Below are 17,754 nucleotides of genomic sequence, written 5' to 3' on the forward strand. Positions count from 1 at the left end.
TAGTTAAATAATAAGACTGTTAACATCCCTAAGAACTGAATCTGAGGAAATGTGAAAAAAACAGCATAACTTCTAAAATAATGGCCCGATTATGCTGATTTTCGAACTCAACCTGCATTTTAGTAAGATTGACCACTCCTGTGAGTTTAATGACAATTGGCCGAACGGTTTTCCTTAAAATGTGTTTACAGGGTTGCATATATGCTGAAAAGTGAAAAAACAGCATAACTTCTACTATAATTGCCCGATCATGCTGATTTTCGAACTTGACCTGCGTTTTATGAATATTCATCATCTCTGTAAATATAAAAGCAAAAAATAAAATAGTGTTCCACTTATCGTGTTTACAAGGAAAGTGCACGGCATCGGCATCGGCATCGGCATCGCCATCGGCGACGACGGCGACGACAGACGCAGGTGATGGCAATATGTACAGACACATCTGTGTGTGTACATAATAAATAGCTATAGACAAAAGAATCTTCACAAGTCTATTAATAGAGCAGTGTTAAATGTCCAATTTCTTCCATTCTGAGATTCTGAACATAGTAAATGATTGAATCTGACAAACTGCAATGATATGAGTTTATTTCCATTTTTATGTACAGACACAGATGTGTCTGTACATATTGCCATCACCTGCGTCTGTCGTCGCCGATGCCGATGGCGATGGCGATGCCGATGCCGTGCACTTTCCTTGTAAACACGATAAGTGGAGGGCAGTTTTACTTTTTGGCTTTATATTTACAGAGCTGGTGAATATTCATAAAACGCAGGTCAAGTTCGAAAATCAGCATGATCGGGCCATTATTGTAGAAGTTATGCTGATTTTTCACTTTTCAGCATATTTTTCACATTTCCTCAGATTCAATTATTAGGCATGTTAACAGTCTCATTATTAAACTAATAAGATACGTAAAAGTTTTTGTTTGACATTTCCTGCATCTTTACAACATTGTTAGTTGATTTTGTAAAAATGATGGTAAACTTGTTATCATGTATTGTGTAATAAAGTTTCAAAAATGGAAATAAACTCATATCATTGCACTTTGTCAGATTCAATCATTCACTATGTTCAGAATCTCAGAATGGAAGAAATTGGACATTTAACACTGCTTTATTGATATTTTTCCCATCTCATCAATTTTCTTAGTTGATCATATAAAAATGGCAGTAAACTGTTAATTTTGTTTTATGTTAAAAATTGTTAAAAATGGGAAAAAAAAACATTTCAGAACAGTGCTGTCTTGTTTACATTTTGGCATTTTCAAGTTGTGACTTTGAAGTTCCATGGGCCTGAAGACCTTTGCTAGTCACATTTTCTGAATATCCATGATACTAATATTTTATTATTAAAAATTGATGGTCATTATGCTGCTAAACATTATGTAATATTGCATCAAAATTTGAAAAAACCTATTTTGGGCACTGCTCCCATGATGACCATTTAAGAAAAACCATGTCACTTACTGTTCTCAAACAGTACAGTAAATATACATATAGATGTGTCTGTACATATTGCCATCACCTGCGTCTGTCGTCACCGTCATCGCCGGCGCCGTGCACTTTCATTGTAAACACGATAAGTGGAAGGCAGTTTTACATTTGGGCTTTATATTTACAGAGCTGATGAATATTCATAAAATGCAGGTCAAGTTCGAAAATCAGCATGATCAGACTATTATTGTAGAAGTTATGCTTTTTTTTTCATTTTTCAGCATATATGCAACACTGTAAACACATTCCAAGGAAAAGCGATAGGCCTGTTGTCATGAAACTCACAGGAGTAATCTATCTTACTAAAATGCAGGTCAAGTTCGAAAATCGGCATGATTAGGCCACTATTTTAGTAGTTATGCTTTTTTTTCACTTTTCAGCATATATGCAACACTGTAAACACAATATACGAAAAACAGATAGGCCAATTGTCATTAAACTCACAGGAGTGGTCAATCCTGCTAAAATGCAGGTTGAGTTAAAAAATCAGCATAATCAGGCCATTATTTTAGAAGTTATGTTGTTTTTTCACATTTCCTCAGATTCAATTCTTAGGCATGTTAACAGTTTCATTATTTAATTAATAAGATATTAAAAGTGTTTGTTTGATATTTCCTGCATCTTTATAACATTGTTAGTTGATTTTGTAAAAATGATGGTTAATTTGTTATCGTGTATTGTGTAATAAAGTTTCAAAAGTGGAAATAAACTCATATCATTGCAGTTTGTCAGATTCAATCATTCACTATGTTCAGAATCTCAGAATGGAAGAAATTGGACATTTAACACTGCTCTATTGATATTTTTCCCATCTCATCAATTTTCTTAGTTGATCATATGAAAATGGCAGTAAGCTGTTAATTTTGTTTTATGTTAAAAATTGTTAAAAATGAAAAAAAAAAAAACATTTCAGAACAGTGCTGTCTTGTTTACATTTTGGCATTTTCAAGTTGTGACTTTGAAGTTCCATGGGCCTGAAGACCTTTGCTAGTCACATTTTCTGAATATCCATGATACTAATATTTTATTATTAAAAATTGATGGTCATTATGCTATTTGTCTAAATAGGCCACTATTTTAGTAGTTATGCTTTTTTTTCACTTTTCAGCATATATGCAACACTGTAAACACAATATACGAAAAACAGATAGGCCAATTGTCATTAAACTCACAGGAGTGGTCAATCTTACTAAAATGCAGGTTGAGTTCGAAAATCAGCATAATCGGGCCATTATTTTAGAAGTTATGCTGTTTTTTTCACATTTCCTCAGATTCAGTTCTTAGGGATGTTAACAGTCTTATTATTTAACTAATAAGATACGTAAAAGTGTTTGTTTGACATTTCCTGCATCTTTACAACATTGTTATTTGATTATGTAAAAATGATGGTAAACTTGTTATCGTGTATTGTGTAATAAAGTGTCAAAAATGGAAATAAACTCATATCATTGCAGTTTGTCATATTCAATTATTCAGTATGTTCAGAATCTCAGAATGGAAGAAATTGGACATTTTACACTATTCTATTGATATTTTTCCCATCTCAACAATTTTCTTAGTTGATTTTATAAAAATGGCAGTAAACTGTTAATTTTGTTTTGTGTAAAAAAATTGTTAAAAATGGGAAAAAAACCATTTCAGAACAGTGCTGTCTTGTTTCACATTTCTACAGATTCAATTCTTAGGCATGTTAACAGTCTCATTATTGAACTAATAAGATACGTAAAAGTGTTTGTTTGACATTTCCTTCATCTTTACAACATTGTAAAAATGATGGTAAACTTGTTATCGTGTATTGTGTTTACAGTGTTGCATATATACTGAAAAATGAAAAAACAGCGTAAATACTAAAATAGTGGCCCGATCATGCCGATTTTCGAACTTGACCTGTGTTATAGTAAGATCGATTACTCCTGTGAGTTTCATGACAACAGGCCCATCGGTTTTCCTTGAAATGTGTTTACAGTGTTGCATATATGCTGAAAAGTGAAAAAACAGCATAACTTCTACAATAATGGCCCGATCATGCAGAATTTAGGAGCAGTTCCCAAAATAGTTTTTTTTCAAATTTTGATGCAATATTACATAATGTTTAACAGCATGATGACCATCAATTTTTAATAATAAAATATTAGTATCATGGATATTCAGAAAATGTGACTAGCAAAGGTCTTCAGGCCCATGGAACTTCAAAGTCACAACTTGAAAATGCCAAAATGTAAACAAGACAGCACTGTTCTGAAATGTTTTTTTTTTTCAATTTTTAACAATTTTTAACATATAACAAAATTAACAGTTTACTGCCATTTTTAAATGATCAACTAAGAAAATTGATGAGATGGGAAAAATATCAACAGAGCAGTGTTAAATGTCCAATTTCTTCCATTATGAGATTCTGAACATAGTGGATGATTGAATCTGACAAACTGCAATGATATGTGTTTATTTCCATTTTTGACACTTAATTACACAATACACGATAACAAGTTAACCATCATTTTTACAAAATCAACTAACAATGTTGTAAAGATGCAGGAAATGTCAAACAAAAACTTTTACGTATCTTATTAGTTTAATAATGAGACTGTTAACATGCCTAAGAATTGAATCTGAGGAAATGTGAAAAATATGCTGAAAAGTGAAAAAACAGCATAACTTCTACAATAATGGCCCGATCATGCTGATTTTCGAACTTGACCTGCGTTTTATGAATATTCATCAGCTCTGTAAATATAAAGCCAAAAAGTAAAACTGCCCTCCACTTATCGTGTTTACAAGGAAAGTGCACGGCGCCGGCATCGGCATCGCCATCGGCGACGACAGACGCAGGTGATGGCAATATGTACAGACACATCTGTGTCTGTACATAAAAACTTTCAAGGGCCTGAAGCCTTATTTTAGTTACACATTTCACACACATTCAAAGTTTGATTTTGACTTTGCTGTTAATCATAATGTTTTTTTTTTTTCAGCAGAATTGACAGTTAGCTATTTTGTGCATAGTATAGTATAGAAAACTAGCAGAAAAATACTTTTCGGGGTATATTAAACGATGTGTTTTGGTAATTCTCTTAGATATATATTATTTGAAAGTATATGCTGGCATTTGGTTGTTTTTTGTTGAAAAAAATTGACTTAATATGCATCTTCAAATGTGAATTAGTGAACATCATCACACAAAAAAAAAGAAAAAAAAATGCACTTTATTATAAATTATAAATACCAGCATTTATATTAATAACTTGATCTTTCAATGGAATTTAAAGATACAGTATTCACTTGAACTCCTAAATTCTTAAAATCAGAATGTTTTTTACTAGGTGGTAGCAATATTTATTAAAAGTAGGCTACCCTATCATTGTATTCTATGTTGCTACCGCACCAGAAATGCTACACAAAAATTTAATTTTAAATGATTCCTAAAGCATGTACCTAGAAGATTCATGATAATATCCTTATTGAAAAGGAGTCAATACCATGTACCTCAAGTTAAATGATGTGACATAAAATTACCTTCAGGGATGAGATTCCAGATTTTTGCCCAATTTTTTTCATCTTTCCAATCACCTTTGTTTCTGATCTTAAGTGCTCTGTAGCCCCTTAGGGAAATTTCCTTCAATTGTGTTTGCAGGAAAATAGGCACAATGATAATTCCATCAACTTCATCAGAAATTTTGCGTTTTAGTATGTTATAATGGATTTGCTGCAACATCAAAACTGGATCATTCTGGCTATCTGGACGTTTTTTACCACACATTTTTCCTAAATAACCTTCAGTCATAACAAGTATGACATGCTTAGAATTTTGCATCACAGAATAAAATCTCTCAATTCAATTTGTCCCCCCCCCCCCCCCCCCCCCCCCCCTTTATCATCAGGTGTGGAAGAAAGCAATGAATGCCTTGTTTTCTAGCTCTGTCTATGGGACCATTTCCATGACCCTATCCTATTAGGTCTTACTATTTTCTCATTGGAAGGTTACAACATGACAAAATGCATCCCTTTATCACTCATTACAACACACAAAACATATTATTCAGGGGCGGATTGAGGCCGTCTTCTGGGTCTTCCGGAAGACGGTCAGATTTTCAAGTTTACATTAACAGGTATCTCATTTTTTCTGTCGGAAGACGGTCAGAAATAGAGGATGGATCAACAAAGATAATTTGGAAGACTGTCAGAAAATATCTCTGGATCCGCCCCTGTTATTATACAAACCTGATTTTGGCGATTCAAACTGCATTGAGTCCTGGGGATTTGCAGTGATTTCAGATGAAGACATTTTTGAGAAGTTTTCTGATATGCTAGACACAGCATCAGTGGCAGTCTCACTTTTAGCAGCAGTAGCAGTTTCTTGGCTTCTCACTCCCTGGTTGGAATCACTTTCAGCTAGAAAATATATTTGTCGGCCATCAGATAAAGCACTATCTATGGGACCATTTTGTCAGAGAATTAAGCTCTCCTGGGTGTGGAGATCGGAAATAGAGAGAGGAGAGGAGAGTCGGGCGTTACTGTTTCAGACAGAGTGTGGAAGCGTTTTAAGCGTTGGACGTTGTAGTTATGGGATTTATTGTTGGAATAGACTGTGTTGATGTTCCGTGGACTGCACTGAATGCTTTGATACCATAAATGCGCCAAGTTACGGCATAAACTAACCAAGATAGAAATCGGCGGCAAGTACACGTGCACCTCTCTGTTACATTGCATTAGTTACTGTTACGTTATGTACTGTGATAATCTGGAAACTGATCTTTATTCAGTGGAAATCTTAAAATTTCGAAAATAATAAAGGAGACATTCAGAACATATGCAAATGCGCTGTTGTTTTTCCTGACACATTTCCATAATCCCATCCTACTAACAAGGGGTTTCTCACTAATTGCATTAACTTTTAGCGTGCACAAAAGTTAATTACCCCCCCCCCCCAGCAGCTTCATTGGGTGTGCCAGACATTTAAGCTGCTTAAAATGAATGAATGCAATTTGGCAAGAATCTCTTCGGATCCTGCTAGTACAATAGGTAAAGGGGAACCAAGTCATTCCTTTTGAGCTCTCAGATATTTCAGTATATCATAATTTTATTAAACTGTTTTATTAAAAAAAAAAAAATATATATATATATATATATATATATATATATATATAAGAAGATAAAAGAGGCATTTCCTGTCAAATATTTTAGCTCAGCAGTACAATCATGAAATAATGTTTTACAATTGATTAACAAAGAGAACACACTGGTCATCATATGAAGCATGAAGTCCTGTATACTTATAGTCCTAAAAATGACCTATTTTTGCTGTTACCTGACTCCCCAGCATCTGGCTCACTGGACCCTTGAGAAGATACTGCAGACCCAGTCAACACTGATGCCCCCAGACCTGGCAATATATGAAATAATGCTGAAGTATTCAACATGTACATGCAAGTCATACTACCCAGCTGTCTCTTTATCTTTTCTGAGGCATTTCTCAAAGTATAACACACACATTCACACACACACAAATAGGTTAAAAGTCATGTGAAAACCTTACAATAAATGACAGCATGCATGTAGGATGATGTATTTTTCTGTTACCTGATTCCCCAGCATCTGGCTCACTGGACCCTATTAGTATTCTACATGATAACCATATCATACCAGTCAGCTGTCTCTTAACTTTTCTGAGGCACTTCTCAAACAAATATTATTACCTCTGTCAAGGAGGTTATGTTTTCACCCTTGTTTGTCTGTCTGTTTGTTTGTCTGTCATAAACATAACTCAAAAAGTTATGGACCTATTTTGATGAAATTTTCAGGAACTGTCAGAGGTGGACCATGGAACAGATGACTAGTTTTTGGTGGTGATCTCGATCAATAATCAATAGTAATAAAAAAAATGCTGCTTTGGCAGAGGTCTGCACTCTCAGAGTGCTTTTCTTGTTATTATTTTTATTATTTCATTAAGTTTGATCCAGGATATAAGATAAATATTTTGGGTCCTAGATTTAACATATCCAGAACTTAACCCACAGAAGGGCACTGGAATTTGGGGGAGGGGCTGGCAGTGTTAATGGTATGAACTCTTCTTTTCCAATAATTTCTACATTCAATTGCACACATTAAAACCCTAAAGGAGATTTTGTTTTGAACACCAGCTTTTATGCCAATGACTAGATCTTAATTTGCAATTAGAAAAAATTTTAAGACATAATTTCTTAAATTATAGTAACAATATTCTTATTGAGTGGTGGCACAAAATAGAAAGCAGGCTACCCTACAGTTGTATTCTATACTGTCAAAACACCATAAATGCTGTACAGAAATTTAATTGATATGATTCCAAAATCATCTAACTAAAAGACTGATATCTTCATTGAGAAGATAGAGTCAATACCATATATACATGTACCTCTAGTTAAATGATGTGACATAAAAATTTCCAAGGCAAATACTCTTACAGTACACAGAAACTGCTTTTAGGTAACTCTAACACAATAACCAGGCCATTAAGATGCCAGAGACTCAAACTGTTGCAGTACAGAACACTGTACCAATCATGATGAAAAAGAACCTTACTCCTTGCACCACTGGAACTGGAATCTATGGTTACACATGGCGAAGATCCTGGATGGTGATCTTGAGAAGCTGTGCTATCATCTTCAGTTGACTCAGACCTCTGACGGGCATCTGTCTTACTATCAGCAGTTGAAGACCCTGCTGTCTCTTCGGCACTTACTCTGGCATCTGTGGAATTTAAAAATATCCACACTTTACACTGCATACATGTACTTAAAATGGTTACTTTCAGCATATTAAGGGACACACGTGTAACAGATTTTGAGAGAAGTATCCCTTTCCAGACTATATGTTACAGCTAATAATAATAATCATTATTATTATTATTATTATAACATGACAAAATGTATTCTCTAATCATTCATTACAACACACAATACATATTGTTATACAAACCTGATGTCAGCGATTCAAACTGCATTGACTCCTGGGGATTTTCAGCAGTTTCAGTGGCAGTCTCATTTAAAGCAGCTGCAGCAGCAGGTTCTTGGCTTCTCACTCCCTGGTTGGAATCATTTTGAGCTAGAAAATATATTTGCCATCAGATGAAGCTCTGTCTATGGGATCATTTCCATGACCCTATCCTACAAGCAGGGGTTTCTCGCTAAATTGCATTCAGTTTTAGCATGCACCCCTCTATCAGCTTCCTTGGGTGTGCCAGACATTTAAGCTGCTTAAAATGAATGCAATTTGGCAAGAATCTCTACAGATCCTGGTAGTACAATTATCAATAGGTTAATGGGAACCCAGTCATTCCTTTTGAGCCCTTAGATATTGCAGTAAATCATAATTTTATTAGACAGCTTTATTAAAAATTTATATATATGAGGATTGTATTTGCATATATACAAGTAGATAAAGACAGCATTTGTTGTGAAATATTCCATCTCTGCGGTACAATTTTGAATGTTTCACAATTGATTAAAAAGAGAGCAGATTGGACATCATTTGTATCTTGAAGTCCTGTATACATGTACTTATAGTCCTAAAAATGACCTACTTTTTCTGTTACCTGATTTCCCAGCATCTGGCACACTGGACCCTGGAGAAGATACTGCAGACCCAGTCAACACTGATGGCTGTAGATCTGATAATAAAATAATTCATCAAACTGAATATTTTGTTTTTCATCCATTTAAAATTTAAAACTAATGCAGTATTCTACACGATAAGCATATCATTCTAGTCAGCTGTCTCTTAATTTATCTGAGACACTTCTCAAACAAATATAATTATTATAATTACAGTAAGTCTAATTTAGGATAGAAGAAGAATATTTTAGGTCCTAGGTTTAACATATCCAGGATTTTACCCACAGAAGGGCACCGAAATTTGGGGGAGGGGGTGGCAGCTAGTGTTAATGGTATGAACTCTTCTTTTCCAATAATTTCTACATTCATTTGCACACATTAAAAACTTAAATGAGATTTTGTTTTGAACTCCAGCTTTTATGGCAATTACTAAATTCTTATAATTGGAAATATTCTTAAGTCATAATTTCTCATATAGGAATATTCTTATTCAGTGGTGGCACAAAATTGAAATTTGTATTACGACCGTATATTCAGTTGTATTCTATACAGTCAAAACACCATAAATGCTGTTCAGAAATTTAACTGACATAAATTACTCCAAAATCATGTAACTGGAAGAATGATATCAACACTGAAAAGATTGAGTCAATACCATACTAGTATATAACTCTAGTTAAATGATGTGAAATAAATTTCCATGGCAAATACTCTTACAGTATGCTGTACCTTTTGGAATGAGTTTCCAGATTTTCTCCCAATTTTCTTCGTCTTCCCAATCTTCTTTTTTTCTGAACTGTATGGATCTGTAGGCACCAAGGGCAATTTCCTTCTTACGTGTTTGCAGGTAAATAGGCACTAAGATAACCCCATCAGCGTTATCAGAAATTTTGTAGTCTATTATGGTATAATGGATTTGCTGCAACATCCAATCTGGATCATTCTGGCTATCTCGTTGTTTTTTACTGCTCATTTTTCGTAAATAACCTTCAGTCATAACAAGTATGACATGATCAGAATTTTGCACAGCAGAATAAAGTTCTCTCAATTCCACTTGCCCCTCCTTTATCATCAGGTGTGGAAGAAAGCAATGAATGCCTTGTTTTCTAGCTTTTTCTTGAAGTAATTCCACAAACTCAAAGGATAATTTGATGGAGTCAGTCTGGGCATTCCCAGATAAACATCCATCATATACCACTGTAAAGTACCGATAGCTGTCTGGTACAGATCTAGACCTGCTGGTAGCCATAATTTACCTGAAGAGGAAAAGTTTGAAAAATAAATGTAAAGAATAATAAAGAAATAGACATTCATTCCAACTGATCAAATGAAATATGTTTTTAGCACATTCCATTCCATTCCCCCACTTTTATCATCAGGTGCAGAAGAATTCTACAAGACAGTTAAATCTTCTCCTGAAAATTAACCATCATACACTGCAGTAAAATGTCTCTTACAGGTCAACTGTGGGCCACCTGGCTCAATACCTGCAGGTGAAAAAAAAATAAAGAAATTCTAAAATTAAGTATGATTATAAAAACAGTTAGGAGCTCAATGATTTGATTAATGCTAGTTACACAACCTGTCTTGTCTTGTCTGTCTGCTGAAACAAGTCTCGTGGTTTGAAGGAATACCCTGAAGTAACTGTTCACAATGGGCTGCTTTTATTGTCACAGATAAACAATTACCTGTTTTGATTTCTGTCAAGGGGACTTGGTACATAGGGACTTGCTACTGTACATGCGGGGGCGTCTCGATAGTCCGAAGGTTCACTGGTCCGAAGGTTCATTGGTCCGAAAAGTGGTAACATTTTCATCAGTTTTTAATCAAGGGTTCATTGGTCCAAAGGTTCTATAGTGAACATTCGGACCAATGAACCTTCAGACTATTGAACCTGCGGACTATCGCTACAGCCCCGTACATGCATGTACGGTACCAGTTAGCACGAAAATGCATGCGTTAGCACTCCTACTGACGATTCTGATATGTGCTATCTGTGTTAGCACAAATTTTTGTGCTAGGTACCGGTGTGGCATGTAGGCCTACCACTTGGAACATGAACCATCCGTTCTGCCCATGCGCTCCAAGGGCAGGGAAATCTGAGAGACCTCCGGCGTGAACATACCCAAACCAAATATAGAGGTGCATTTCACATGTTATAGTGTCAAAAAAAAATAATTTTGAATGTATTTAAAGTTGTATTCAATTTTTTAAAACATATATGTGTACAGAACAAAAATCTAACCCCAACCCCTCCATGCAGAGCAATGCTGGTAGTCAGCAGCAATTTTCCCTACTGTAGAACTGTATTGTAGAACTCTAAGAGAGCATTCACATAGAGAAGAGCCGAGGACTAGCCAGGCTGAGACCTAAATATGGCGGACCTACATGAAAGGTAGACCGCATAATCCTTTAAGGGGCTTTGCGTCATGGCTAACACTAGGTAACGTAGAAAATTGTTACAATGTTTCAATTTGTTTAAGTACTTGGTGTGCATAGAAAACAATGTTTTCTTTTGCTGACTGAAAAATAAATTGTGATTCCATGATAGTTTGACATTTCTTACATAATATTTAGAGCACAAGGGAAAAATAATTTATTTTATGCTTATTTTACTGTCGGTAGGGTGCATTTTCCCCGTTTTTTCAAATTCAGTAACAAGCAAACTAAAGTAGCTCAAAGACAATTAATTGCTCTATACAGAAAAGTATTATTATTTTTTACAATGTTATACTTGTTGGAGATAAATCAAAGAACAAAATCCAGTAATGATTGAATTTTTGAAGTGAGTAAAACTTTTCGTAGTTGAACGTTTTGCATTTGTGACAGGAAAGTATGTTCCTTTTTGGGGAAAGAAGTTGAATTACAATTATTTTTTATTAATCATGGTTCCAGGGGAGTGAAACTTTGATATAAACTTTTTCACGTGGGACCCTAAAATAATCAGACATAGTTTGCAATCTATGCACTAAATATTTTGAAGAGCATGCCTGTAACATCAATTGCACCTCTATATTGGGTTTGGGTGGTACAGTCCGTCTCTATCGAGTCATCAATACATTCTTAGCCTTCAATAAACATGCACTGTTGATAAGATAAGATAAGAGTTTATTCAGCCATTAATATATAAATATAAAATTCATATAAAACGGAAATTGGACTGCTATTCGGGTTACAAATTATAAATAAATAAATTATAAATTTCCATTTTTGTTGTTAAAATAAGACACAGCAGATGGGTAAAAACTCTTTAAAAACCTTTTAGATCCCTTAAAAGTTAAAAGCCTGCAGTTGCTCGGTAAAAATTTAAAAAGCCCATGTGCGGGGTGGGTATAGTCAGACATGATTTTCTCTGTTTTTGTTACTGATCTATTAGTATAGATGGCACCTAGAGAGGGGAGTTCCAGACCGATGATTTTGCCGCACGTTGATGTGACCATATCTAGACGCTTGCGTTCTTCTACAGTGGCCCGCCCATACCATACTATGATTGCAAATGTTAATATACTTTCTATAACGCATTTGTAAAAGTTTGCTAAAATCATTTCATTTGAAGTAAAATCCTTCAACTTTCTTAAAAAATATACCCTTTGCCTCGCTTTTTTTAACTGTTTGTCTATGTGGTCCTTCCATGTAAGTGAGCTATTGAATTCTACCCCCAGCAGTCTAAAATTGGCTACTTGCTTTACTGCAGTGCCACTGATATGAATGGGTTCTTTCACATTTCTATTCTTTCTGAAGTCAACAATCATTTCCTTAGTCTTCTCTACATTCAGTAACAAATCGTTGTCTTTACACCATTGTACAACTGAGTTGACATCGTTTCTATACCAGGTCTCATCATTATCACTTATTAAGCCAATTAAAGTGGTGTCGTCTGCAAACTTCACGATGCAATTACTCTCATGAGATGAAACACAATCATACGTGAACAAGCTGTACAGACATGGTGACAGAACACAACCCTGAGGCGCACCTGTATTTAAAACCACAATATCAGAAGTACTTGTACCCACTTTCACAGCTTGTCTCCTGTCTAATAAAAAATCTAAAACCCAACTGCATAAAAATGAAGGAAATTTCAGTTCGTTTAAAAGCTTAGCATAAAGTTTTTGTGGAATAATGGTATTAAAAGCCGAGCTGTAGTCTATAAATAAGATCCTTGCGTATGTGTTTTTCTTATCTGCGTGTTCTAAAATGTTGTGTATGCACATACTAAGAGCGTCATCTACGCTTCTATTGCGTCTATATGCAAACTGAAAGGGATCAAGTGTCTCTGGTACAATGGTTTTAATATACGACAGAACAAGTTTCTCTAGAATTTTCATTGGGACTGGGGTCAACGCAACCGGACGGAGATCGTTTAGGCAAGAAACTGTTTTGGACTTCGGCACAGGAATGATAGTAGCTGTCTTCCATGCCCGCGGAACTCGTTGGGAAAGCAGCGATAGATTGTAAATATCCGTGAATACATGTGCCAGTTGTGGTGCACATGTCTTTAGAAGCCTTGGCGAAATACCATCTGGTCCAGATGACTTGTGTGCGTCGAGGCCCATAAAATGACACTGAACCTGCCATTTCTGAACAGAAAGGGGCGGTGGGTCATGTGGATGTGCATTTAGTGGAGCCGATCTTAAGTCCGAGTTGTTGGCAATGTCAAACCTAGCGTAAAATTCATTCAGCTTGTCGGGAAGTGCTGTGTCGTCGTCACTCAGTACGTGTTTTGGACCTTTGTATTTAGTGAGTGATGACATGTTTGACCATAGCTGTCTTACGTTATTGGTCTCAAACTTTTCTTCGAATTTCTTTTTAAAGTCTCTCTTGGCGTTCTTGATGGCCCATCGCAGGGTTGCTTTTAACTTCCGATAGTTTTCGGGGTGTTGTTCTTTGTTACGGTAGGCTACATCTTTTTCCTTAATGAGCTTGCGGATCTTGTTGTTGCACCAGAGCTTGTTGTTAGTAAACTGCTTCACTTGCTTTCTCGGGACACACATTTCCTCACAGAATTGGATGTAACCAGTAACGGCATCGGTGTAGTTGTTAACGTCCTCAGTATCTCTGAATACCTCCCACTCGGTGGCCTCGAGGCAATCATGGAGGGTATCTATGGCTGCTTGGTTGAAAACTTTTACTGTTTTTATGGTGGGCTTGTTTTCCTTGAATTGTTGCTTGTATGTTGGAATTAGCAAGATTATGCAGTGGTCGGAGTTTCCTAAAGAGGATCGTTTGACTGGTTGGTACGCCCCTTTAATAGGACAATAGCAGTGGTCCAAAATGTTATTGCCCCTTGTCGGAAAATTGATGACCTGGCGATAATTAGGTAGTGTCGTTTTCAAGTTGGCTTTGTTGAAATCACCAAGGACAATAGATAATGAATCAGGTTCCGAATTTTCATGGGATGTGACGACTGATGTGAGGTTTTGTATTGCTATTTTTGTATCAGCCCGGGGGTGGATGTAGACGGCTGTAATTATGACACTAGTGAATTCACGTGGTAGATAGAATGGCCTGCACTTTAGTGTTATTATGAGAACATACTGCAATTTTTTCAAACATAATCTTTAGTGTTCATATCTTATAGATGTTCACCTCTACTGCGATTTCCCTCAGGTGGCCATATCAACACACTAGCCTAGTAAAATCAATACAAAAATAGTAGGCCAACAGCCGAAAAACGACGGCCCGTAGTTATGCAAACAACTCAGTAGTTATGCAAACAATTACCAGCCATGTAATTATTCTTGATATTTCAGCACAGGGTCGCAGTAGATTGATTAAACATCGATTTATCCAGAGACATATTTCTGCTAATAACTAGTGAAAAATCAATCTGTGGTCCTCGCAGGTAATGGGTGAAGCTACAGTGTACAGTTGTACATATACGTATTGATCAGCGTACATCAAAAACCGTCGGTAGGAACTCGCTAACAGAATTCGTGTTAAAGTCATAATAACTCTTCGTTTTGGCCAAAAATACGATTTTCCTGGAAAAAACGGCAATTTTCCCGTACTTACCAATGGTCAAAGACCCCATTCCTGCATTCAAAGTTAATCCAGGGTTTTTTTCCTAAACGTACGGTTTTTTGTTAAAATCTCTTAAGAGATTTTAAAGCAATAATAACTCTTACTTTGAGATTCAAAATTCCGCATGAAATACATTGTAAACAACGCATGGAAATATATTCCATTGTATTTTACCACTAAAACGGCCGTTATTGTAGTATAACTAAAATCTGTGCTTGTCAATAGGGCTTTTGATGCTTTTCTTCCCGGACATCAAGGCATTCGTTGCTAATGACGTAATGGTGTCACGCGGATTCTCGCGTTCATTCGAGACCAAAATACCATATGGCGCCAAACGCATTAATGCAGACGCAGACGTAAGTTGCGAGTTTTTGTACAGTGCGTCGGATAACGAAAAGCCCAGAATGGCACACATTGTGGATATTTATGTATTTTTAACAAAAAGACGAATATATCTCATGAATCGTTTATAGTGTTGTTGTTGTCTGCTTTTCCCGCGGTTTTAAGTAGGTCAACAGTGACTATGCGATGTCAGAGAGAGCTCCGTCAGTTAAAATCTCTTAAGAGATTTTAACAAAAATCCGTACGTTTAGGAAAAAAACCCTGGATTAACTTTGAATGCAGGAATGGGGTCGCTGACCATTGGTGAGTACGGGAAAATTGCCGTTTACTCCAGGAAAATCCAATTTTTGGCCAAAATGAAGAGTTATTATGACTTTAACTGACGGAGCCCTCTCGTATCGAGCGATAGTTTCTGGTGACCTACTTAAAACCGCGGGAAAAGCAGACAACAACAACACTATATAACAATATTATAAGATTCATAAGATATATTCGTCTTTTTGCTCAAAATGCATTTATATCTACAATGTGTGCAATTCTGGGCTTTTCGTTATCCGACGCACTGTACAAAAACTCGCAACTTACGTCTGAGGGTTTCCCGCCATGTTAGTTTGGTCTCGAATGAACGCGAGAATCTGCGTGACACCTAAACGTCATTGGCAACGGATGCACTTGTCAATCGCGAAGAAAGGCATCGAAAGCCCAAGTGACAAGCACAGATTTTAGTTTTACTACAATAACAGTCGTTTTAGTGGGAAAATGCAATAGAACATATTTCCAGGCGTTGTTTACAATGTATTTCTTGCGGAATTTTGAATCTCAAAGGAAGAGTTATTATTGCTTTAGGGTTGAATCTGCCACTCTGTTAAAAGAAAGGGGTCCTTCATTAAAACTGTCCAATTTTAATTGTTATATCCAGAGTAAATCAGCACACTTTGTGCATGTGCGACAAAAAAAAAAGGAATAAAAGAATTAGTCCTCAAAGTGAAAGTAGATTAATTAACGCCAGCAATCACTACACACTTTACCTTCTGAATTACTTGAAGTCCCCCAAAGTTCACCACTAATCTCTGTTAACGATCGTAACATGAAAATGAAATATTCCCTCAGCAAGGAGCCCCCAAGTACAGTGTTGGGGATCAGCTATACTAATGCAGCATATTCCAGAATTCTCCTCAGTCAACAGCCCCCCTACAGAGCACACGAACAAAAAAAAAAAAAAAAAAAAAAACGTGCCTCGATATGAGAACAATATAGGCCATAATTTCTGAATGCCTGAGAGATGTTGTTCACCTCCCACATCACCCGGATAGAAGGTGAATTCAGAACTAATATAACTGAGTAATTTGCCACCGGAATGTGCTGAGTTCCTTCCACGAAAGCTGCGCAAGAAAACGGTGTTCAGTTTCAAACAATCGCACTAAGTAATGCAAGGATACAACGCGTAGGGTAAAACATGGCGGTGCTTAGGACGCATTGTCCAATCATGGGATGGATTTACCTTTACATACAAGGTACAATCAATGACAGAACATTTTACCATGACAAAGCACAAACAAGTAAAAAAATATGTATTTTAGGTGGACGAGTGGATAAACGCTTACGGTCGATAATAAAATCGATGGCTGCTGCACAGGGACATATGTCACATTCAGGCCATGTGTTACATACCAGTAGGCCTATTGCATCTCAGGCTACAGTTTATGTAAAATAAAACACCAGTTTCAAGTACCTTTCTTAACATAGACACCTCCGCAAGTACTTCTGAGACTTGTCATATATTCCTTGAAATTTGGGCATTAGCTTGAAGATTATGAAATTTCTACCACTTGATCCATGCTTAGGAAATGCACATTTTTCATTCAACCTACACGCACGCACATCCTGTCTCTTTTCCTTCTGTGATCTATTTTTCTTGCTTTGGAAGTTAATGCCTCGTTTTTTCCTTTTTATGGAAGCGTATAAGTGCCACAACACACAACAAAATCGCTCAACACACAACACAATTTCAACACGACACATTTAACTTCTCGACACAACACCAAAGAAAATCGCAACACAACACATTAACTTCTCGACACAACGGAAATAGATGGCGCTTTCGGCGCGGACGTTTTGGAAAAGCCGCGAAAACCCACATAACGATTCTGTGATTGTTTCCTTATTTTCTCAAGGCATTTATAATAATGTGTCACTTTTGGGTCCAGGAAAAGCGCACTTTTGAAAACATTGTATTACAGAGAAGTTTTAATATCAGATAATCTGTTGTGAATGTTGCATATTCTATGCTGTGTGTGTGTGT

General features: G+C 36.2%; 1 protein-coding gene across 3 annotated transcripts in view; it reads right to left on the minus strand.

The window, feature by feature from the left end:
- LOC106162479 (uncharacterized) overlaps nt 1-16,661 on the minus strand; it is a 135,701-nt gene extending 119,040 nt beyond the window's left edge. The window contains exons 1-5 of one of the 3 annotated variants that reach the window (XM_087014717.1): nt 16,481-16,661; nt 9,816-10,342; nt 9,068-9,142; nt 8,452-8,577; nt 8,056-8,223 (exon numbers count right to left, since the gene is read on the minus strand). In XM_087014717.1, the coding sequence (XP_086870843.1) occupies nt 8,056-8,223; nt 8,452-8,577; nt 9,068-9,142; nt 9,816-10,335 (889 nt within the window). In that variant the 5' untranslated portion in view covers nt 10,336-10,342; nt 16,481-16,661. The other 2 variants (XM_087014716.1, XM_087014718.1) reach the window with 2 other exon arrangements.
- Between the last annotated feature and the right edge of the window lie 1,093 nt (nt 16,662-17,754).

Source organism: Lingula anatina, chromosome 6, assembly GCF_051362555.1.
Source record: "Lingula anatina isolate TDL-2025a chromosome 6, LinAna3.0, whole genome shotgun sequence".
Classification (NCBI taxonomy): domain Eukaryota; kingdom Metazoa; phylum Brachiopoda; class Lingulata; order Lingulida; family Lingulidae; genus Lingula; species Lingula anatina.